Consider the following 25,007-nt stretch of genomic DNA (forward strand, 5'->3'; position numbering starts at 1 on the left):
ACAATTCCCATCACCCCTGACCACTGGCCCTGTTAGCTAGGGATGATGGGAGTTGTAGTCCCAAAACAGCTGGAGGGCTGAGTTTGGGGATACCTGTTATAGAGGAAAGTTTTTGCCTGGCGCTTAAAGAGAGGTTGCATACTGTCATAGATTGGAATAAGCAGCTCAATGACGGAGGCTGGAGACAGACAATCATTGTTTTCTCCCACCCACCTGTTAATTTAGGCATGTCCACATGTCACACTGAAGTTTCAAGATGTCCCTGAGCATGTACAAGTGTCTGTGGGCTGAGGTGTACACTTGTTGACTTGTACAGGTCAACTATTTGTGTACACAGACTGCACACTCCCCAAATGTTGCCTGTGGATATCTGTATGAGTGTGGAGCTCAGCTAATGTACACCTGCTGAGTGCAACTTGGGAACACACCTTACACCTCTCTCACACAAGAGCAGAACAGGCACAGGAAAATGTTGACTCCACCCATATACAACAATGGCCAATGCCACCTAGTGGCTAAAGTATATAATGATGCCATGCACGCATTAGGAACCTTTTGTGGAAATGCACAATTTAGAAACCTGAGGGTACTCTTCTAAGCAGACATATACCCAGTGTCTTGGCTCCCAACCTCAGATACTCTACTCAAGTAAACCCAAATGTTTTACTGAAGAGGTCAGCACACTGTGTAATTAAGAGTACAGGCTGCAAGAGCGGAAGGGCTGAGCTACAGTGGTAGAGCATCTGCTTTGCAAGCAGGTTCAATCGCTGGCATCTCCAGGTGGGTCTGAGAGATTCCCTTGCCTGGAGAGCCACTGCCAGTCAGTGTAGGCAGTACTGAGCTGGACAGACCAATGCTCTGATTCAGTACGAGGAAGCTTCCTAAAGTAACCATGAGGGAGTTTTTTCCTCCTTTTTTGAAAGGTGTTTTTTTATATAAAAAAAGTTTCATCTTGAAAGCACTTTCTAGTGATGAAATCAGAAGGTATTTCATCCAGAAAACTATCTCATATATATATATATATATATATATATTCTCATCCATGAATCTGCTCCAGGGCTTTTTTCCAGCTGGAACTCACAGGAACTCTGTTCCAGCACCTCTTAGGCGGGCACCATTGCCATTCTAAGAGAACAAGGGTGAGTCCCGGCTCCTCTTTTTCTAGAAAAACAGCACTGCATAGTTTGGGAGCTTGTGTTGGGAAAGTGGTGGTGTGCCACATCAAAGCCAGGAACTTTTGCCGCATTGTGGCCCCTTTTCACCTACACCACCAACCCCCAGGGGAGAACTCCACACAGACAGGCCCCTTTGACACGTCCCCCCCCTTTCTTCTTCTTCTTTTTTGTCACGCAGTTCTCAACTTCCTCAATCTAACAATCCTTGGTTTTGCTTTCTTGCTCCCCTCTCCGACTCACCCACACCCAACTTGTTTTTCCTCCACTGCCGTCTCCACACGGGGCTGCTTCTGTGGCCTGCTATTACGAGCTCCACTTTGCAAACCCACCAACTCCTGCAGCCTTGAAGGGTTCCAGGAAATGTAATTAAAGGCAGAATGTAGCCCCTGGAGATTTCTGAGGCGGTAAAGGGCACTCCCTCTCACCCTGAAACTCTCCATTCTTCTTCCCGCACACGCTTTAATCGGTTGCTAAGGCAGTGGCTGCGCTGAAAAACAGTTTGTTCCCTTTCTCCCTTTCTCTCTCTTTATTATTGTGTTTATGAGCAGGTGGAACATAAATTGCTTGTTTTTCCACACAAATAGCTAATAGGAAAGAGAGGAGGAAAGCGGGGAGATGGGGAGGGGTGAATGAAAGCGCCCTAGCACCACAACACGGCAAAAGGTGGTGGGTTTAAAAGGAAAACTTACTTGGGAGAACATTCCACAACTTGAGCATGAATAGACCCACGGGGGATGACTGAGGTAAACAAAAGGCGGCCATGGAAGTAGGAAGGCCAAGACCAGGTATTCAGAGGGTTGGTTGGGAGGGGAAGGGAAGAAGAATGAGGCACGTTGGTTGGGTCCTTTTCAGCCTGCAAGGCCAGCCAAGCTGAATGTGAGATGCCTTCTTGAGCTCTTCTGCCTCGCTGTCGACGTCATTACCTTGACATTCGTGTGTGTTCCCAACAGCTCACAGAGCTGACGTTTGGCACGGCGCGTTTTACCATGTATTAGACACATTGCGCTGCTGAGGAAAACAAAAGCAGCTGAAGTGAAGAGTGTGTGGGAGTAAATGAATCACTTAAAAGTGTGTGTGTGTGTGTGTGTGTGTGTGTGTGCGTGTTTGTGTGGAGGGGTTGTTCTAGAAGAGAGCAGATCATCGCCATTCAGAGAGTTTGTTCTCGCCAGTGGGCAGCATTTCAAAAGATAGGCTTATCAGGGCCCTTGGAGGCAGATCATTTTGTCCTGTGATGTGGCGATACGTAGTCTTTGGTACATCTGGCGAATGCAAGCTTTTTGTGAGGAATCATTTTTCCTCATGACTGATGCTATGGCTCGGAAACATCCACGCCATATTTCCTTAACACCTACTCGGTTGGCAGAAGTGCAAAAAGAAAAGGGGGGTGGGATAAATTGGTCTCATAAGATGTCTGTCGATCTTTCTGCGATTATTTTTATTCCATCATAGATAAATAGGTCTGTGTCATTTACGACCCACTTATGGTGGCTAGGATTTCCTGTGACTCAAAAGACTGAGAAGCAGGGGGTTTGGTGATGTCACAAATTCGCCGTTAGTGATGTCAGAAGATGGTGATAGCACAGACTTGCCATATCTTGTTGGAGGGGAGGTATGATACACTGGCAGTCTCATACCCGCTTAATAATTCTTAAAAAACCTAAATAGAACCAGTACAGTTTTGAAATCAGTACAGGTTTGAAAGGGCCAGGCTGCCATCTTGATTCAAAATGTCATTCAGTTGTATCCAAATATAGATGGTAATCTTCTCTTTGCTGGTGGCAGCCATCATGAAAAATTCAGTTACGACATCTTAAGATGTGTCCAAATGCAGAATGAGCAGACAAACCACTTTCTAGAATATATAGTAGATAGGTTAAGAACATGCGAAAAGCTTCGATGGATTAGGCTGAGGGCCCATCTAGGCCAGAATTCTGTTCTGACAGTGGTCAACCAGATGCCTGTGGGAAGACTGCAAGCAGGACCTGAGCACAATAGCACTCTCAACACTTGTGGATTCCCAATAACTGGTGATCACTATCATACTGCCCTCCAACAGCAGAAGCAATATACAACCATCAGGACTAGTAGCGTTTGCCATCCATCTCCTCTATAAATTTGTCTGACCACTTTTTAAAGCTATACAACAAGGCTACAGTGAATAAGAACATATGGAGAGCCCTGCTGGGTTAGGCCACTGGCCCATCTAGACCAACATCCTGTTCTCACAATGGCCAACCAGATGCCCATTATGAGAAGCCTGAAAGCAGGACCTAACAGCTCCGTTTCCCACTTGTGGATTCCCATCAACTGGTATTCAAAAACACATTGCTTCCAACAGTGGAGCTGGAATGCAGCCATTGTGACTGCAAGCAATGGCCAGCAACATTTTCTTGCAGGACACATTTTATGATTATCTCTTCCTCCCTGCCTGCGGGGTTTGAGAGCTACAATTTTTCTTGTCTGTGTTGAAAGTTGCTGACATTCTTGTGATGCTACTTCAAATCATGAGATTTGAAATGACTGGGGTGGGGGGTATTTATTGAGGAATCCATTAATCTCAAGTATACCATATTTGTATAGCAACCAGCCATCTTTGTATAGCAACCATCTCTGGCAGCTTTACATACAAGTTCACAACAGTGCAAACCTTAAATAGAATTTTCCAAGTCCCATCCGCTGGCTTTAGCTGACTTATGCTCTCGAACCCATTTAGCAAGAAGATTAGAAACATTTGAGGCTATTAACTACCTTCCATCTATTTTGCAATTCCATTGGCTAGTAGCACATCATCTGGCAACCAGCTCCCAAGATCAGCTGTTCTTTGTTCAAAGAAAGAAATCCATTTTTACATCTTGATGAGTACTGTATTAGTTCCCCATGCCATAAAGTTGTTTCTTTTTTATCTCTGATTCTCAGAAGGAATTATTCAGTACTATTCCAAGCACGGCTAAAAGCAGTTTGGGGGGTTTTCAGCTACAATACTGAGGACTGGCAACTTGAATTACAGTGGAGGACAGAGGAGGGAGGACCTCCATATTGTTTTAAAAAAATATACATGGAGGGAGTTGGAGGTGGGACTTGTGAATTATGTTAAGGAAGGACACACACACACCTTCCCCCTGCTAATTTGAGCACCACACTAGTAAGTTGCTTCCAGGGCCGATAAAAATTTTAAAGTGCAGGGACTGTGGGCTGAGCTACTAAAAACCTTTCAGAAATATTTTTTCTTTTATTGTTTTAAATTTTCAGATGCAGACAGGATGGGTGTTCTCTGTATATCACAGGTAAGGTCTCTATTACATTTTATGTTTGTAAATTATTAAAATTGTCTATAAGTGCACTCTGGAGATCAAAAAATATACGCTTCAAAGAAACCCACAGATACTGCCAAATAAAAAAGGGAAACTCTACCCTCAACCCCCACCTATCCCTTAGAGAACAAGCGTTTCTGAAGAAAACGTTTCTTCCCCTTTTTCTTGTTGCTGTTGCTTTTTAGCATGGCAAATATGCAACCTTGGCATAGAATCTGCTGGGCTTGGTATGTTTTTATCTTGTTCACTTCAGTAGGCTGGATCAAGACAAAAGTTGCAGTACTAACCCCACATACCTGGGAGTGAGCCCCACTGAATTCTCTAGCGCTTACCTCTGATTTGACATGGTCAGGATTGCACTATAAGGCACCAACAAGTTTGTTTATTTATTTATAAAAAAGTATTTCTGTACTGTCATAGGCTAAAACGTACCAAAGAGGGGTATAGTCTCTAACATAAAACATCACTTAAAATAAATGCAGATAATCATTCAGGTGACTAATCAAAAATTTAAGCAGTTGCAAAGGCCTTTCAGCACACAAAAAAAGTATTCAAGAGATGCCTGAAAGTCAAGCGTGAGGGTGCCTGCCGCATCTCTGCTGGAAGAGTGTTCCACAGCATGGGATGGGCAATGCTAAATGCCTTGCTTCTGGCTGAGGCAAATCTGGCCCCAATCTGTGAAATGGAGGGGGGCAGCTAAAAGCACTCCTCTGGGTGATCTCAGTGAGTAGGTTTAATGCTGGTATGTATTATTTTTGTTGGTGGATACACAATTTTCATATTCTTATGTTTTACTTTCTGTTTATTGTTACAGATAGGTAGCCGTGTTGGTCTGCCATAGTCAAAATAAAAAAATTCCTTCCAGTAGCACCTTAAAGACCAACTAAGTTAGTTTTTGGTATAAGCTTTCGTGTGCATGCACACTTCTTCAGATACACTGAAACAGAAGTTGCCAGATCCTTCTATATAGTGAGAAGGTGGGGAGGGGTATTACTCAGAAGGGTGGTGGGAATCGGAGATTGGCAGATAGCTGAGATGAGCCTGTTGACGACTCTTAAACGATTCCCACCACCCTTCTGAGTAATACTTATACCAAGAACTAACTTAGTTGGTCTTTAAGGTGCTACTGGAAGGATTTTTTTTATTTCTGTTTACTGTATGGCATTTTGGATTTTAAACGTGCATGGTGCTCTCTGTTTTGGGGACATTTTGTAAAAAGCAACAAACAAATATATAATAATGTACGGTATATACCACTAGTAAAAATAGACCCACTGAAATTAATGGACACAACTAACTTCGGTCCATTAATTTCAATGGCTCAGTGTGTCTGGCTCTTTCATTACACAGCAAACTCCGGCCCTCCAGATGTTTGGGACTACAATTCCCATCATCTCTAGCTAACAGGACCAGTGGTCAGGGATGATGGGAATTGTAGTCCCAAACATCTGGAGGGCCGGAGTTTGCCTATGCCTGTTATACAGCTTCTAGAGGCTGCTAAAGACACACCTCTTTGCCCTGGCTTGAGGTGTATATTTTAGGAACACCTTTTTTTTTTTGGTTGCAAGTTGTTTTAAACTGCTTTTAATGTTGTATTGCTGCAACCCACCCTGGGACCTTAAGGTGAAAGGCATGAAATAAATGTAAAACAAATAATACTTTGAGTAGAACTTAGAGACAACCCTAAGCTTGGGACCTGTTGAAATCAGTGGTAGAAATGAGCCATGATTTAAGCCTAAGTGATTTCAGCTAAATCTTAGGGTTGTATCTAATGTTAGTCCTCCTCAAAGGTTTATGAGTTCATTGCAATTAATGAACATGACTAAATTTGGTCCATTAATTTCAGTGGGTCTACTCAGAGTAAAAGTTCCTTGGCTACAAGCCTTAGTCTGGCTCTAACCCATTGGAAATTACTTAAGCATGTGCTTAAGCTCGTTGCTCTCGTTAGAAAAGAGCTAACGAGAGCAACAAGAGAGCAAAGAGCTTAATGGTCTTTGGATTGTGCCTACTATTTCATGTAGACTCTTAGTAAATGACTTTTATTTAGTTTTAGAAAACAGAACAATATAGAGCATAGCTGTCAATGTTTCCCTTTTCTAAGGGGAAATTCCCTTATTCTGAATAGGATTCCTCGCAAGAAAAGGGAAAAGTTGACAGCTATGATATAGACCAAGTACATTAGAGTAATGTTTGCAACGGCATTTGGAGTCACATTACAAAAGTTCATATAAGACAATATCTGAAGAACTGCGCAGTAAGTCAGAATAAAATTTGTATGTCCAATAGAAGTTCTTAGGCACAGAATTAAGGAGTCGAAAAGGATCTCTCCCAAGGGTCATCTAGCCCAACCTCTTGCAATGCAGGAATCACAGCTAAGCAGAATATAGGCTGTTGAGATATGACCTCCACAATGTAACCTGATTCATTGGAGGTTGTAGCAAATGTCCATCCTAGTTCACATAAATAAAAGGCCACCATCTTAACAACTGAAGAAAGTGTATGTGGTGCTGTTGTGTCAGTGGCAGACCTATAGTAGTGCAAAGTTACTGAGCAGCTGGTCACCTGACCTACAATTACCCCACATGACCCAGCCTACTACTGACCTACAGAGAGATATCAGAAGTAGATAGAATTTTAAGGATGATCAAGGCTAGCTGGATATATAGGAGGCTGTGAGAATCCCTCTGTATGAAGGCTATATCATGACTCAGGGAGAAGACTGAATCTTGGTTGCAGGACAGGCAAGGAAAGAGAAGGCTTTGCTGTAATTGGTGTCCCATTCTGAATCTCTTTATTATTTATTAGTATGTATTTTACTATATCCCTGCCCACATTAAAGTGCTAGTGTTACTATTTAAAACCCTAAATGGTTTGTGGATGTTCAGGTTATTTGAAGAACCACTTTTACCCATATACACCTGCCCAGGCCTTATGAGACCTCATAGACTATCTTCCTGCACTGGCTTTTAAAATCAATCTGCTAGGTAGGCCCCAGAAACAGGGCCTTTTGGGTGTTGGCCCCATACCTGTGGAACTCTCACACATGACTTCTAAATAGGCTCTGAAAACACCCTTCTTCCAGTATGATTTTAGTGAAGAAGCTATGCTGGTTTTTATTTTAGGTTTTTAAGATGTATCTTATGGCTGCTCTTTCTAAAATGTTGGCTTTATATTGCTTCTTTTAAGCTATTCAGCGAATTTTATAAGAGTGTGGTGCTGGCATTTGGAATTATGTTTACTGCTGTTTCAGTAGGATTGCATTTCTTTGGAATTATGTTGTTGGTATTTTTATGTGAGCAGCCTTGGGAGCCTTCAGACCTAAAACACTGCCTTTGGGGGTGCGCAGGCTTGCAAGCGAGGAAGGTAACCTCTGTGTCAGGTTCTACAGTGTCCTGGCCTTGAAGCCTGAGTTCTCCTCTTTTGGTGACCCATAGGAAGAATCTGAGTGAGAAAGGGAGTGCTGTGAGGGGAGGGGAGGGGCTTGTGCAAAACCCCAAGGGCCAAATGGAGAGGGCCTCCAATTCTAAGGTTCCCACACCTGTTCTAACTGTGTGAGTTGCATCCAGTGTTAGCCTTCCTCAGAGTAAGGGTAAAGGTAAAGGGACCCCTGACCATTAGGTCCAGTCGTGACCGACTCTGGGGTTGCAGCGCTCATCTCACTATATTGGCCGAGGGAGCCGGCGTACAGCTTCCGGGTCATGTGGCCAGCATGACTAAGCCGCTTCTGGCGAACCAGAGCAGCGCACGGAAACGCCGTTTACGTTCCCGCCGGAGCGGTACCTATTTAACTACTTGCACTTTGATGTGCTTTCGAACTGCTAGGTTGGCAGGAGCTGGGACCAAGCAACGGGAGCTCACCCCGTCACGGGGATTCGAACTGCTGACCTTCTGATCGGCAAGTCCTAGGCTCTGTGGTTTAACCCACAGCGCCACCCGCGTACCTCCTCAGAGTATATCCACTGAAATTAATGGACGGGACCATTAATTCAAGTGGGTCTAGTAAAATTTAGTTGAATACAACCCTTTGCCTTCTTTGCACTTGACTCTGGTTGGTAGAACTCGGGGTTACAGTAGAAGACAAAGTACATCGAACAAGCCAGAAGTCAGCCCAACCCTGACTTGCTGCACTGCAGAAGCAAATTGAGGGGTGGAGGTGGGGAAAAAATCTCACTTTTGTATGCATGAAAACTGCCAAGATGACAATTTTTAACACTTACACGAGGCAAACTGTTGGGTTTCAAATTGGCAAACAACTTGTTATGACAGCACGTTGATGGATCGCTTCATAAAGACAGAATGAATAAAAGGAGTCTCAGCTTGGGAAAGAAGAAGATTGTTAGCGATGGGGGCTGATCCTTCCACCACTCAGCTGGTGCAAGGTCTGGATGGGAAGACGTAGAAGATGGTGAGCACTCTGAGGTTCAGGGATAAAGGTAGCAATGCCTGTCCAAGGGAATTGTGGATACATTTGGAGAAAGTGGACTAGCTCTGGTGATTATGGGGAAAGCTAATTGGGCGTCATGAGATCAGCTTCAAAGGTGTGAACTATGGGGGAGAGAGATGGAGTAAAACATTCACTGAGATCAAAAAGAGGTTATTCATCAGTGGCCACAGGCTGAAAAGGTACATGGAAGAGCTGTAGCTCAACGACAGAGTACAGGCTTCCGTTGCGAAAGGTCACGGATTCAGTCCCCAAGGGCATCTGTAGGTATGCCTGAAACCATGGAAAGTCGCTGCCAGTCACTGTAGACAATACTAAGCTATATGTACCAGTAGCCTCATTTTGTATAACACAGCTTCCTAAGTCCTCATCCCACGATGTTAGGTCCTCAAAGGCCAAAGCCAGTAGACTGAACTGGGATTTCAACCACCTCATTAACTAGTTGCATTTGTTTTTTCTGTTACCACCTCCAATACTGGAAGTGAGTCAGGAACAACAGCAACAACAAAAATGACTGAGAAGATAGGGGAGAGGTAGGGAACTTTTTTCAGCCTGAGGGCCACATTTCCTTCTGGACAACCTTCTGGGGGCCACATGGCAGTGGTGGGTGGGACTAGAGGCAAAGGTGGGTAGAGCAGCAAATCTGAATTTTACCCTTGTGCACTAGACTCGTTTCAACACACACTTGCACACACGCACCCTCTCTAGCTGCCATCCTGGGAAGCAGGAGGCATTATCAGGAGTTCCAGGGCATATTCCAGCCAGGCAAAAACACTTGTGGTGCAAAGCAGTGTCAGTGAGGGTTGTGCCCTGTGGTGAGTTCTGAGGGCTAGATAGAGTGGCTTGGAGGGCCACATTTGGCCCTTGGACCTGGGGTCCTCTATTGAAATAGGGCATGAGAGATGAATGCAGGGAAGGGGCTCGAATGCTCCCTTCTTTTACTGAAGGACCCCTACCCTGCTTTATAATTTTATTCTTTTAAAATATTTATAGGCCACCTTTCAGGGGAAAGCCCTGCCAAAAGCAGTTCTTGTACATAAAATGAAAACATCTCATCCCAATAAAACTGATCCAATAAAATAGCGATCCAAAAACATTTCGCAGCTCAGCCCTTGTGTAATAAAAAAAGCCAATGAGTGAGCTAAACATATAAAATAATTCCATGCCTACCACAGTCGGGTCTAGTTTAGCTGTAACTCACTTGGCTTTGAGGTGTGAATATGCCATTGGATGGTGGACCTAGAACACAGAATGATGCGCCTGGAACTTGAGACCAGAACCCACATGGCAATATCACGCATTTATGTAAATGTGTAATTAATCTGCCCAAGTGTAGACAGAGCCAATGACAGGCAGAGCCAACTAATTCTAGTTTTGTCCCCACCCTCTTCCCTCTACAAGGAAGTTCTACAAGGGGCAAGATGGAGACGGCAAGATGGAGGAGAAAGCTAACAGCCAATGGCGTCCTTTGGGCTGGCTTCATAAGAAGGGAGGCTGGTGGAGGCTGGCTGAGGGAAGACTGAGGTTGGCAGACCAGAGCCCCATTTGCCCTAATAGGCCAGCTTCCACTGATACTTGTCCAGATTAATGCCTGCTGATACCGCAGGCACACAATCAGAAAAGGTATTCAGATTCCAGCTGTTCTGCTGATGATCTCTATCAGAACTCCCCCCCCCTCTTTTTCTTTTTTCAATAATACTAAAATCTGTTTTCTCAGCCTTGCTTTGACCTTTAAACTTCTTCTCCTGCACAAGCCTTGGGGCGGCTGCTCCAGCTTTTAAATCATGTAAATGGCAGCATTACACCTACTTGCTGAATGATTAATTTGGCTTTGAATTGCTGCCTGACTTTGATAGGAAGGGGGAGGCAGGTCTCAAGGGTCTGATTATGTGAATCTTAGCTCAGTTGGGGGTGGGGAGAGAGGTGGGAAGGCTAATTAATTACACATTTACTATGGGGAATTTTTTTTTAATGCCACCTAAGCTGCTATTTTTCTGTTGGGTGCAGCTACAAAGCCTAATTCCAAGTAAAACAGCTGCCGGGAAGCCTTTAACCCTTGAAGTTTGCTTGCAATACAGGATTTATTTATTTCTCTTTCTTTCACACACCTCAACCTCACCTCCCCATCCAGTTCACCTGCATAGTTACTAAACACTAGACCAGAGACAAAATTTCTCCCTCATTTCTGATAATGTTCTGTTGTATTTTTGCGCTCTTCTTGAAAGAGACGGCCATTTTGTTGAATATTTTCTGCAATTTTTTCCCTTGTGGTGGCCGCCATTTCCTCCCTCAGTGCTCCAGAAGAATGCTGGGATGTTGTTGTGGGCAATGCAGTGGCAGCTGCTATTTGCTGCTGTAGCAGAACAGAAGAAGAAAAACCTTAAAAGACGGTAATTTTGTAGCGTCTCAGCCCTAGGAACTGTTGGAGAAATTTTCCTTGCCCCCTCCCCCAAACAGGAATACTCAACAAAATGGTGTCCCCAATATTGCTCCCTGCAAATGGGGTGGGAAAGCTGGGGATGCCAGTTTTCCTCAGTTATTAAACGAAAAGCTCAATTTCTAGGGTTAGTCATTAGTTACTGGTATGGGATTTTTCTGTTACAAGTACTTTCGTCTGGGGAGGTTTAAATCCTGATCTTTTGCAGTAGCCATTTGGGATATTAATCCACCAGATGGAGCGGATGGAGTTCCAGCCTGCTCCAAGTTGGGTCACACCAGCATCACTTCTACCTTTCAAACATAAAGGGTGATGGGGAACCTCAGGTCCAGGGGCCAAGTTGTTCTATAGGCCTCTCTGTCTGGCCCTTAGAACTCTTCCCCAGGCCACACCAACCACTGGCCCTTTTTTCCACCAAAATCTTTTTTTACTTAGTTGGAATGTGTCGTAGTTGGGATGTGTGTAGAAACTAGTCCCCTGAACAAAAGTAAATTTGGTTGCTTCACCTGCTCCACTGGCATGTGGCCCTTAGAAGGTTGTCCAGAAGAAGATGTGGCCCTCAGGTTGAACAAGGTTTCCTACCCCTGCAGTCTCCCAACACAATTCCGGCTCGTATGTAGTGGTGGTGTGTAAGAGTCAGGGGCCCCTAGAAAAAGGGGTGTTTGGCATCATATCTGAAAACAGAAGCCCAGATAATTGATCCCTCACAACCTCTGGGTATGGTGTCACTTTGTGTGGAATGGGATGTGGACTTATTGCATATACAGTGGTACCTCAGGTTACATACGCTTCAGGTTACATACGCTTCAGGTTACAGACTCTGCTAACCCAGAAATATTACTTCGGGTTAAGTACTTTGCTTCAGGATGAGAACAGAAATCATGCTCCGGCGGCGCGGCGGCAGTGGGAGGCCCCATTAGCTAAAGTGCTGCTTCAGGTTAAGAACAGTTTCAGGTTAAGTATGGACCTCTGGAACGAATTAAGTACTTAACCTGAGGTACCACTGTAGATCTAATTAAAAAGCTGCTGCAAAGATGGAAGTAGCAGGATTTTGGACAGATACAGTGAACGGGGGAAAGTATTTGAACCCCTGCTAAATCTGCCCATTTGCCATCTGATGAAGATATGACCAGTCCATAATTTTAATGGTAGGTTTATTGTAGCTGTGAGAGACAGAATAACAACAGGAAAACCCCCATAAACCCAGAAAACAAAAGTCAGAGATTGATGTGCATTATAATGAGTGAAATAAGTATTTGATCCCCTATCAACCAGCCAGATGTCAGGCTACCTGGTATCTTCACTGTATGTAAGGAACTGAGATTAGAGACACCTGCTGTAAGGGAGAGGTCTTACCTGTAATCCCAGCTTGTTACAGTACCTGTACAAAAGACACCTGTCGACAGAAGCAATCAATCCAGCAGATTCCAAAGTAGCCATCATGACCAAGACCAAAGAGCTGTCCAAGGATGTCAGGGACAAGATTGTAGACCTGCACAAGGCTGGACTGGGCTACAAGACTATTGCCAAACAGTTTCGTGAGAAGGTGACAACAGTTGGTGCAATAATTCGCAAATGGAAGAAGCACAAAATAACTGTCAACCTCCCTCGGTCTGATGCTCCATGCAAGATCTCATCTCGTGGAGTTGCAATGATCATGAGAACGGTGATGAAGCAGCCCACAACTACACAGGGGGAATTTGTCAATGATCTCAGGGCAGCTGGCACCATAGTCACCATGAAAGCAGTTGGTAACACACTACGCCATGAAGGACTGAGATCTTGCAAAGCCTGCAAAATCCCCTTGCTCAAGACAGCCCATGTACAGTCCCGTCTGCAGTTTGCCAATGCACATCTGAATGACCCAGAGGAGAACTGGTTGAAAGTGTTGTGGTCAGATGAGACCAATATCAAGCTCTTTGGCATCAACTCTCCGTGTTTGGAGGAGGAGGAATGCTACCTACGACCCCAAGAACACCATCCCCATCGTCAAACATGGAGGGGGACAAATTATGCTTTGGGGGTGTTTTTCTGCTAAGGGGACAGGACACCTTCACCGCATCGAAGGGACGATGATCGGGACCGTGTATCGTCAAATCTTGGGTGAGCACCTCCTTCTCTCAGCCAGGGCATCGAAAATGGGTCGAGGGTGGGTATTGCAGCATGACATTGACCCAAAACACACAGCCAAGGCAACAAAGGAGTGGCTCACGAAGAAGCACATTAAGGTCCTGGAGTGGCCTAGCCAGTCTCCAGACCTTAATCCCATCAAAAATCTATGGAGGGAACTGAAGGTTTGAGTAGCTACACATCAGCCTCAAAATCTTACTGACTTGGAGAGGATCTGCAAAGAGGAGTGGGACAAAATACCTCCTGAGATGTGTGCAAACCTGGTGGCCACCTACAAGAAACGTCTGACCTCTGTAATTGCCAACAAGGGTTTTGCCACCAAGTACTAAATCATCTTTTGCAAAGGGATCAAATACTTATTTCATTCATTATAATGCACATCAGTCTCTGACTTTTGTCTTCTGGTTTAATGGGGGTTTTCCTGTTGTTATTCTGTCTCTCACAGCTACAATAAACCCACCATTAAATTATGGACTGGTCATTTCTTCATCAGATGGCCAATGGGCAAATTTACCAGGGGATCAAATACTTTTCCCCCTCACTGTACAAAAGGGTTGTTCATTTAAAAAATGGATGGAAAGGGTGTGGTTAAAGTCCTGGTGGAAAAGTTTAACATTTAAAAAATGGATTATTGAAATGGCAAATTGAAACTAATGTGCTTTCAGCAACATGGCACCTTTCCATCATGTATGCAAATAAGAACACTTCGCCATATGCGCCACTAGCAGATCAGGCTAAACTTTGAGTTAATATCGTCTAGTAGAATTGGGTTAATAGCGACAAGTAGAATTGATGTGTGTGCTGTTGTGGCATCCATAAGTTCTGGAGAAACACAGATTTCAGACTGGCACCTAAAGGGACTTCACATATAACAGCGGGATTCAGTCACATACTGGCAAATTCAGGTTTCGTCGTTACAGTTGACTGGGAGGTCTTGAGCAACAGACTTACTTCTCCAAAAGATTGGAAATTCTGCAGTAAGGAAAGTGATGGGGTAATGCACTGGCAAGTGTGGGGTGGCGTTTGCTTTGACGCAACTTCATCTAACCTCCATAATGACAATCAGATCAGTCTGTCTGTCCCTCCAGAGTCCATTTTCAGTTCCTGTCTCTGCTGCTTAATCAACTTCAATCCCCACCCTCCCACCACATGCATCTATGGAGTTAACAGTTACAGGCAACTCTTAGTTCATGTGGGAGTTACAGTCTGGGAATAGCGTGTAAAGCCTAAGGACAAAATTGTGTACAATCAAAATACATAGGCTACTTTAGCAATTTCCAATGAAAGTAGTGTGGCTGGGCATCCAGACCCATTGATCCTCCATTCAGCCACCTTTCCTTGTGATTGGCAAGACCTAGCCAATCAGGAGTCCTTGGGATACAGCCAGTTGTACGAGAGGGGCATTCCTGGCCAATGCCCATAACCAATTATGTGCTTGATGTGAAGTTGCAGCTTCGCCCAGTACAGGATGAACTCTTGCCTGGTGCACCCGTCCCTCTCCTTAAGATGGGGGTACCATGTACAATAAAGGAGGAGCAACGAAGTAGGAGGAGTAGCAGACACCAGAGACCAGGGGGAAGCAGGCAGCACCAGGTGCCTCAGCAAAGGTGAAATTCTCTCTTCCTTCTTGCTTTTACGGTCCCCTTTGCAAGGGAGGCATTACAGGATGTCAGAAAGGGGCTTCACTGCAGCTATAGCTCTTTCTTTCCCAAAGAGTAGCCAAGGAAGGGATAGTTCCACTTCTTTCTGGCTATTTATAAATGTCCCCTTTGCAAGCGAAGGATTGGAGGAGGGACTTCCCTGCAAGTAGTAGTCTTCTTTACCCATTCTGCATTCTTCTTTCTTACACCTTTGATGGCATATTTTCCTTCCCCTTTTTCCCCATTTCCCCCTGAACATTGGGAGCTGCCTTATACTGAGTCAGCTTAGCATTGTCTACATGGAACTGGCAGCAGTGCTCCAGGATTTCAGACAGTGGTTTCTCCCAGCCCTACCTGGAGATGCCAGAGATGATGAGGGTGTTGAAGAAAAAGGGCTTGTTATATTATGTTTCTATCCTGCCCTTCCTTCCGATGCAGTCCAGGATAGCAAACACGCAAGTAGTAAAAAATAAAACATTTATAAAACAATTCCAATATAGATGCAGGCTGGGAAAGATCTCTACTTAATATGCTTCCTGGAAAAGGAAGGTATTTAGTAGGTTCCAAAATGACAACAGAAATGGTGCCTGACTAATATTTAACAGGAGTGAATTCTGAAGGGTAGGTGCCACAACAGTAAAGACCCAATTCCTTTACAGTGGTACCTCGGGTTAAGAACTTAATTCGTTCTGGAGGTCCATTCTTAACCTGAAACTGTGCTTAACCTGAGATATCACTTTAGCTAGTGGAGCCTGCTGCTGCCACTGCACCGCCACCACACAATTTCTATTCTCATCCTGAGGCAAAGTTCTTAACCCGAGGTACTATTTCTGGGTTAGCAGAGTCTGTAACCTGAAGCATCTGTAACCTGAGGTACCACTGTATTTTGCAGAACGGACCTCCTGATAAGATGCTATTGCAGGATGCCCTCTCCTGCAGAATGCAGCCATTGATTAAGTATATAAGGGGTGAGACAATCTTCCAAGTATTGAACCCAAGTGCTTTTGCCCTCCCCTCCCCTTCCACCCTCCCCGCCCTGCCCCCCAAAGGGAGAGAATATTGCCTTAATTCCCTCTTCTTTCTTGATTTTATGTTGCCCACCCCTGTTGCTCGTATTTGAAGATAGGGAATTTCCCTCAGCTAGAATTAATATTGCCCAATGTTTCTTGAATGGGGCAGGGGCTCCTGTGGAAACTTATCTAGATCTAATGATTAAAAGACAAGACCCCCAGGGTTGGAGGGTACACAGAGGAGGGGGAGGGAATAGGCTGAAATAATTATAACATGCCCTTCAGAAGGGGAAGGGATTAACAGCAGAATATAGGAGTGGTCTCTTTGATCTTCTGATATGTCTCCTATCTCTGGGAGCTGTGTCTGTGTCCCAGTTTCCTGTGCAAAGCATTCTCTCCATCCAGGCCCTTTACTATTGTTGAGTATTAGAGATGGGGAACAAATGGTTAAACGGTCCACAGTAACTTAATTTAGCCAAAAGAAACGGGAAGAGACAGGAAGGGGGGGCAATAAACTGCCTTGGTGAGGACTACATGCTTGAAGACACATGCTACTCACTGAGGCCTGCCTTCTTTTTTAAAAAAAATAATATGGCACTAATAAACTAAACTCCTTTCCAGACTTTGTATTGCTGGCTTATAAAGAGTAACGATCAGATTGTAATATGTCTTTCCCTGCCTCTCCTTGTGTGTCACCTTCTGATTTTATGGGTATTTTCTTCTCTCCTTTCTCTTTCTCTTGAGGTTTGCTTTGGTGACTGAACAATAGACGCTTGAACATATTTCGACTCTTGTGATCTTTTGTTGTCTTCTCATAAGCAGTTTTTTAAAGCAGATGCCTTGTAAGGTGACTTTGCTTGCCTGCGAATGTCCTCCTTTTAATTACGCAGCAAGGAACATAGGAAGGTGCCTTGTACTGTGTCAGACCAATGGTTTGTCCTGCTCAGCAGGACAAACTGACTGGAAGCAGCTTGCCAGGGTTACAGATAGGGCTGGGAATGTCCCCTGTCGTGAGATGCTGGGGACTGAACCTGCCATCTTTTGCATGCAAGGGACACGCCACTGATCCATAGCGGCAGATCGCCCATAGATCCTAAACATTCAAGAACTTAAGGCCTGCAACTTCCAGCCAAGAATGTGAGCAGCTGGTGTGTCCTGGCTGGAAGCGATGCGTGGGCAGGTCTAACTCAAGTTCGTCAAATCGGTTTCATTTTGCCCTGGTCCTATTTTGTCCTAATTTCCTAGGAGAGTTTGCTTCTAAGTACTAAACTGGGAGCTGTCTGATTCCCCCTGGAATGCTAGAACTGCTTGCTGTGATGATGATATAAAGCTGTTGACACCCACAACACAAATTTTGTGTGTGTATGTGTGCACGCATGTGCACTATGGCACCACAAAGTTTTGTGCCACAAAGAAGCCCTTCGTGCAGAATCAGCTTTTTCTAAAAATGACTGTCCACTATTTTAGTAGCTGGGAATTACTGTCCTTGCTGCTGAATTATCTCAAACTATTTTAATGCCCCAGGGAGCCACTGGCCAGTCTCTCTTTCCACTGTACATGTATGGTCATTTTTGAGAAGGTGTCAAAGTTCCCTTTTATAGTCAGCACCCATTTTGCACAGTGAACGCAGCTTAGTGAGCACACACACTCTCCTTCACATCTAGCGTTTTCTATATGCTTGTAAGGGATTTAGTGGGGCAAACTAAACATCCCATTGCAACAGCATGAAGGGGCAGGCCCCTAATTGCACTGGGCGGTGGAACAGCTTGATCCTTTTCCTGCCAGTAGCTTTTCCTCTGAAACAGCACCATCCAGTTTCCCAGGCCCTTGCAAACATAGCTCTGGAACTCCACGCAGGGTAAAAGTAGGGGAGGGCGAAAGTGACAGGGGTCACAGTCACACGATACATTTAAGGCTCTACAATACCACTTCAAGCAGTCGTGACTTGCCCCGAAGAAACATGGGACTTCGCTACAGGTGCTGAGAGTTGTTAGGAGACCCGCTATTCCCCTCTCAGGGCTACAATTCCTAGAGTTCCCTGTGAAGAGGGATTGATTATTAAACCACTCTGTCTCAGTGGGGGATCTTGGGCCTGGGAATTAAATGTGGCCCTCAAGGCCTCTCTATAACTGGCCCTCTAAACTCTCTGCCCCCCCCAACTCAGATTTAAGGTTAGAGTGCAGCAAAGGGTGGTGGGGAGCAGAGTGAACACAGTTGGATGAAGGCTGTTGTGCCTGTAAAGGTAAAGGGACCCCTGACCATTAGGTCCAGTCGTGACCAACTCTGGGGTTGCGGCGCTCATCTCGCTTTATTGGCCAGGTCATGTGGCCAGCATGACTAAGCCGCTTCTGGCGAACCAGAGCAATGCACAGAAACGCCGTTTACCTTCCCACCAGAGCGGTACCTATTTATCTACTTGCAGTCTGACGTGCTTTCAAACTGCTAGGTTGGCAGCAGCAGGGACTGAGCAACGGGAGCTCACCTCGTCGTGGGGATTCAAACCGTTGACCTTCTGATCGGCAAGTCCTAGGCTCTGTGGTTTAACCCACAGCGCCACCTGCGTCCCTTGTTGTGCCTGTAGCTTCCCCCAAAGCATCTGGCTGGCCACCATAAGAAGCAGGAGCCTGGTAGATAGCTCTCAGGTATGGCCCAGGAGGGCTCTTCTTGTGTTGTCCACATTATTACATTTGACCTTTGTATTTCTTTCCACAGAGCTCAGGGTGGTGTGCATCAAGTGAGGCGGCTGCTGGTTGTTCCGTTTTTAACTTCACAACAACCCTGTGAAGCAGTTTAGGCTAAGCATGGTTGGCACAAGGAGGGAGGGTGCTATTGCAGAAATAGGAGGAGGAGTGTCTGTGGAGTAAAGTATGATTAATTCAGCCCAATGTCGGCCATGGAGCTTCATGCTTTCACGTGGATTTGAACCAAGATCCCCCCACCCATTTCCACAAAACAGGGATGGGCAAATCTGTCGCTTCCGTATCTCTTAAGTTTCTCATTTTTCCCAATCTCGAATTAAACTCTTTGCATTTCTACATCAGTGTGCGAATTATTTTTATTTTTAAATCCTCATGAAAATTCATCAGCATTTTAGTGTGCATTTCTCCTAATAAACACTTCTTTTCTGCAAAGCAGTTATCTCAAATATAATGCATTTTTGGTAAGTTATTTTCATGGATCACTTTACTCCGGTGCCTGCCTTTTTGTACACATTACTTGGCTGGAGAATCCGGTGAAGTGCGAATTTTGAAGGATGGCTCTGCTTTCATTCACATACAGTTTCGGCAATTGTGAATTAGCTAAGCTTGCCTAACTGGGTCAAATTTCTCCCCACCTCTACCCTCCACACTCTGTCTGCTCTGCTGCCTCTTTCAGCCCATACCCTTTGTACTCTTCCTTGGTGCTGATCAGTGTTCCCTCTTGTGCTGATCTCACCTGAAGCCTTCATTCTTTGTCTTCATTTCTAATTCACAGACCTCTTTTCTTTTGCTGTCTGCTCCACCTCCAACCTTTTCTAAGTGCACTGAGTGGTTTGCTTCCTAGGAAATGCTGGGCCCAGAGCATCTGCAGAGCTGTGTCTCTGCCAAAGGCTTTGAAGCAGGCTCTTTTTTGGATTCCTCTGCACTTGGCTGGCTTTCCTGCCATCCTCCCTCTCCTCAATCCTGATCTCCTGAGATTGAGCCCTGATTGGCAAATGCTTTGTCTTTGGAGTAGAAAATTTTGTCTAGGAGGCGAAATGGGCAAAGCTCTCTGCTTCCTATCAAGACAAATGTGGCATTCTAACAAACCCCCCTGGAACAACAACTTCTCCTTCTCCTTCTCCTCCTCCTCCTCCTCCTCCTCCTCCTCCTCCTCCTCCTCCTTCTTCTTCTTCTCTTCCCAAAACAACATGTGAGCCAAAGTACGGGCTTTCTTCAAAATTGCAGTTCTTTGAATTTTGCAATGCAGTTCTCCAACCAAAAGTATGCGTATATTAGGAGAACAAGTACATGAACATTATTATTATATATCAGATTTATAGGCTTTCCTTTCTCCTAAATGAACCCAAAGAGGCAAACAACAAGAGAGAAAACATATTGAAAATAATTTCAGTACAGATGCAGACTGAGAAAGTTCTCAACAAAAGAGGATGACCTTCAGTAGGTGCTGAAAAGACAACAGAGATGATGCCTCTATAATATGTACAGGTGGGGCTACCTTTGAAGGTGACTCTTTATTAGAAGACACAAAGCCTGCTCAAAGGTGCCAGGTCTAAGGAGCACAGCAACTCTTCTCAGTAGGTTCCCCCCCCCATGAGGCAGTTGTGGAGGCTGATGGTGGCACAGTGCTTTCCCATTTCACCCAGCTTGCTTTGCATGCTATGTGTTTTGCCTGGTGCTAATGAGCTTTGCTGTTTAGCCTCTGTGTTGTTTTTTCTGTAAATTAAATTAACACTGAGAGCATGTCTCAGTGGGTGTGCATTTGAGTGCCGATCATAACACAGTAGGGAGGTTGGGAGGAAGGCCTTCAGGACCCACCAAGCATATTCTGCCAAGAGGGCAGAGCTTACCCTTTGCATCCAAAACAGGCCCTCTGTTTCCTTTTTACCTGCCCCGGAGCATCTTGAGCGGCTGTTGCTTGCCTCTTCTTGTGTGTGTAAACAGATTGAACGCTACTAGGCACAGCTGAGGCTCAGGAGGGGAATATAGATGCTCATGTGTGTACATGCACAGACACGGACACACACAAATTTGATTCGGCTCGCATTTAAAGGCAAACCTACCTAATTTACAAAGAAGTATGCAAACGGAACCTCAGCCATCCTTCAGAATTCTCACCTCTCCGAATTTTGCAATGCACTTCTCCAGCCAAGCCACGCATATAAAAAAAAGTACATACTGAGGTAAAGCGTGCACAACAATGCGTATAGTACTGAAAATAGCGTACAAGAATGCATTATACAGTGGTACCTCGGGTTAAGTACTTAATTCGTTCCGGAGGTCCGTTCTTAACCTGAAACTGTTCTTAACCTGAAGCACTACTTTAGCTAATGGGACCTCCCGCTGCTGCCGCGCTGCCGGAGCACAATTTCTGTTCTCATCCTGAAGCAAAATTCTTAACCTGAAGCACTATTTCTGGGTTAGCGGAGTATGTAACCTGAAGCGTATGTAACCCGAGGTACCACTGTATTAGGGAAAATTGCATACAAAAAATGTGTGTTATAGGGATAAAGGTAAAGGTACCCCTGACCGTTAGGTCCATTCGCGGACGACTCTGGGGTTGCGCGCTCATCTCGCTCTATAGATAATGCACATAAAAACGCTGGTGAATTTTCATGAGACTGCAAACTGATGTAGAAATGTGAAGAACTGGCCTGAATACTAGGGGGTGGGGAAACTGAGAAAAACTGAAATGGACAGATTTGCTCATCTCTACACATGGTTTTAATGAGAGAAAAGAATGCTAACTGAAGGGAAATGAAATTGATCACAAGGCATTGGAGTGGAAATACACCTTCCACTCTCTCCTTCTGACAAAAGTTGCTTTCTGAAGCTGTAAGAGAAGCAGAAAGTCAGCAGGTGCAGGGGCAAAAAAGGCTGTACCTCTGCATTGCATCTGTTGAATTTCTTCCCTGCCATGCACCTTTTGTAGCACCTCTGCTGAGTGTGGTAGTAGGAAGATGATGAGTAACCCAAGCTTGAGATGTTGGTATGTCAGACTCATTGGCCTCCCTTACATTGTGCAGGGTACAACTGTTAGTTGTCTTCCGTGTTACTGAGGTCCGGTTGGCCTCAACCAGAAATTGGGCATTTAGTGTCACCACAAATTCAGCACTATGCAACACTCTTTCGCCAGAGATTCAGCAGGTATCGTTCCTTTTGACTTTGGAGACAGTTTGTTTTCTATTCCAATAGGCTTAGGCAGTTGTTAACGATTTTCCTGAGACGCCAGTCATTTTAATGATTGCTCTGTATAGCTTTTATTTTATTTTTTAAATAATGTCCTGATGTTTTGTGAGAGGGCAGTATATAAATACATTTATAAGCAAACAGACATCTGGAGGACCACAGGTTCTAGGGCTGCCATATGTCCAGATTTTCCCAGACATTACCAGGATTTCAAAGGCAGATTGAATTGACCGGGTGCCCTGGTTTTTACGTTTTGAAATATGGCAACCCTACAGGTTCCCTATTCCTGACATAGCACAAACCTGTTAGGTTCCAGGAAGGAGATTCCAGCCCCTTTGCTCCTCTCCTGCTCCTCTTAGCTCAGCACAATAGCTAAGACAAGGGTTATCTTAGTGCAACTTACTTGCCTGCTGCCCCTCTTGCTTGCTCATTTCAAATCCCAACCCCCGGGCACCATTCTTGCTTGCCCTGCCACCACAAACCCCAGCTTGCTCACCTACCACCCCCCTCACTTGCCCCTCCTCCTACCTGTTTCAGATTCTCCCCTCACCCTGGAGCATGTACAGGCCGTCACCAGTGTGACAATAAAGGTAAAGGGACCCCTGACCATGAGGTCCAGTTGTGGCCGACTCTGGGGTTGTGGCGCTCATCTCGCTTTATTGGCCGAGAGAGCCTGGCGTACAGCTTCCGGGTCATGTGGCCAGCATGACTAAGCCGCTTCTGGCGAACCAGAGCAGAGCACAGAAACGCCATTTACCTACTTGCACTTTGACGTGCTTTTGAACTACTAGGTTGGCAGGAGCAGGGACCGAGCAACGGGAGCTCACCCCATCGCGGGGATTCGAACCGCCGATCTTCTGATTGGCAAGTCCTAGGCTCTGTGGTTTAACCCACAGCACCACCTGCATCAGTGTGACAATGGACTAGTGCAAATAGGTATCACACATACACACACTTCTATATGTACATAGGAAGCTGCTGCCCTTATCAAGTCAGATCATTGCTCCATGTAACTCAGTTGACAGAAGCTCTCCAGGGTTTCAGACAGGGGACAATTCCCAGCTTTATATGCAGGTGCTGAGGGCTGAACCTGGAAGCTTGAGCCACTTATGTGCTGTACCCCTAACCTATGGTCCTTTCCCGTACACATTTATAAGGCACACCTAGAATTAATTTTGAATGCACACTTAACATGCACACTTAGAAACAATTACTGTAACATAAATTTAAATAGAAACACAGTACATCTCAACGTGTACCCATTTTCGAGATGGGGCATGTAACCCCAAAACCTGAGAGATGAGAACATGCACAGCCTTGCTCCCTTTGCTCATGTGCAGAGAGAGGGCTCATGCAAGCAGCCATAACAAAACACTTTCTCTCTGAACAGCAAATGCCACATGCAAAATGCAAAGCCGTGCCATTCTGCCTTTATTCTCTGCAATGAAATGTATGGTTTTTGCCATTTAAAACGCACGCACACACACAGAAACCGACAACTCCGTTCTTTGCCAAGGAAAAAGAGAAGGCAGCTGTCCCCATGATAAACTGTGGTACTCCTGCAAGTACAGTACATCTGCAGCAAAACAAAACAAGAAATGTTTGCTTTGCCAATTTATTTCCAGAGTTAGGAAGTTTTGCTGCTTAACTGTTTCTTTCCCACCACGGACCCCAAGAAGCCACTTGCTTTTGCTTCTAAATGCACAGTGCAGGAGGTGGGCCAATGCCTTGAGTACCAGCAGATGAAACCCAAAGCCCCTTTTGCCCCGCCTCCGCTTTCCCTGCACCCCCAGGGGATATTCCAGGCAGCCAGGAAGGAAGGGAGTGTATGTTCCAAAGAGGCAGCAGAGTGCAAAGTGGTTTGCAACTGACTGCCGAAGAGAGACCATGCCAGAGCCTTTCGCCGGCTGGGCTTCTCCTTGGCTGCGGCCCAGTTGGGAACATGGAGCCGAGAGAGCTCCAAGGCCAGGGGACAAGTTCATCTTCCCACAGTCCCTGTCGCTTTCAAAGGTCAAGGCTCTGTGCATTGAAATAGGCATTAGTGGCTGATTGTTTCCCTCCCACTTCCTTTGCAATTTTGTTTGCCTGTTCCTCTGAGGGTCTGTTTCCTCCTTAGGGCAGAAGTACATTAGCACAGTGTGGCGGTCAGAGAGTTGGAATCCAGGGTTCTAATCTCCACTCAGCCATAAAGTCCAGTCTCCAGCTCTCATTTTATCCTACCTCACAGTGTTGTTCTGATATTAATATGCAGATGTCTGTTTATATCAGACAGAACCAATGACAGGCACAACCAGCTACTTCTAATTTTGTCTCCATCCTCCTGTCTACTGTGCTCTACAGAGACAACACTGGGACTAAGAAGAAGAAAACTGACAGCCAGTTCCACCACCCCAGTACAGGTTGCAAGTAAATATGTAGGTGGGTGGGGATTGGCTAGGAGCACACTGAGCTTTGTGAGGCAGTGCCCCATTTGCTCCAATGGCCCAGCCTCCACTGAAGGGCCATGGCTCAGTAGTCTGCTTTGCTATGGAGAAATGCTGCCAGTCAGTGCATATAGTACTGAACTAGATGGACCAATGGTCCTATTCAGTGCAAGGCAGCTTCCTTTGACACCACATTGAGCTCTGTGGAGAAAAGGTGTGATATAAAGGGTTCATGGCTGATACTGCAAATGGCACCCATACATCCAGTCCTGGGGGAAAACAACAACCCCCACACACTGCATGTGAAGAGCCAGTGTGGTGTAGTGGTTAAGAGCGGTGGACTTGTAATCTGGAGAACTGGGTTTGATTCCCCACTCCTCCACATGCAGCTGCTGGGTGACTTTGGGCTAGTCACACTTCTCTGAAGTCTCTCAGCCCCACTCACCTCACAGAGTGTTTGTTGTGGGAGAGGAATGGAAAGGAGAATGTTAGCCTCTTTGAGACTCCTAAGGGGAGTGAAAGGCGGGGTATCAAGTCCAAACTCTTCTTCTT

The 25,007-nt window shown here is 45.3% G+C and overlaps 1 protein-coding gene across 1 annotated transcript in view; it reads left to right on the forward strand.

Annotated features, from left to right (window-relative positions):
• LOC309536440 (uncharacterized protein) overlaps positions 1–25,007 on the forward strand; it is a 79,138-nt gene that overhangs the window by 7,723 nt on the left and 46,408 nt on the right. The window contains exon 3 of the mRNA XM_082230685.1: positions 4,425–4,459. Coding sequence (XP_082086811.1) covers positions 4,425–4,459 — 35 coding nt within the window. The remainder of the gene's footprint in view (positions 1–4,424; positions 4,460–25,007) is intronic.

This window comes from Podarcis vaucheri (genome assembly GCF_965113315.1).
Source record: "Podarcis vaucheri genome assembly, chromosome: 7".
NCBI classification, from domain to species: Eukaryota; Metazoa; Chordata; class Lepidosauria; order Squamata; family Lacertidae; genus Podarcis; species Podarcis vaucheri.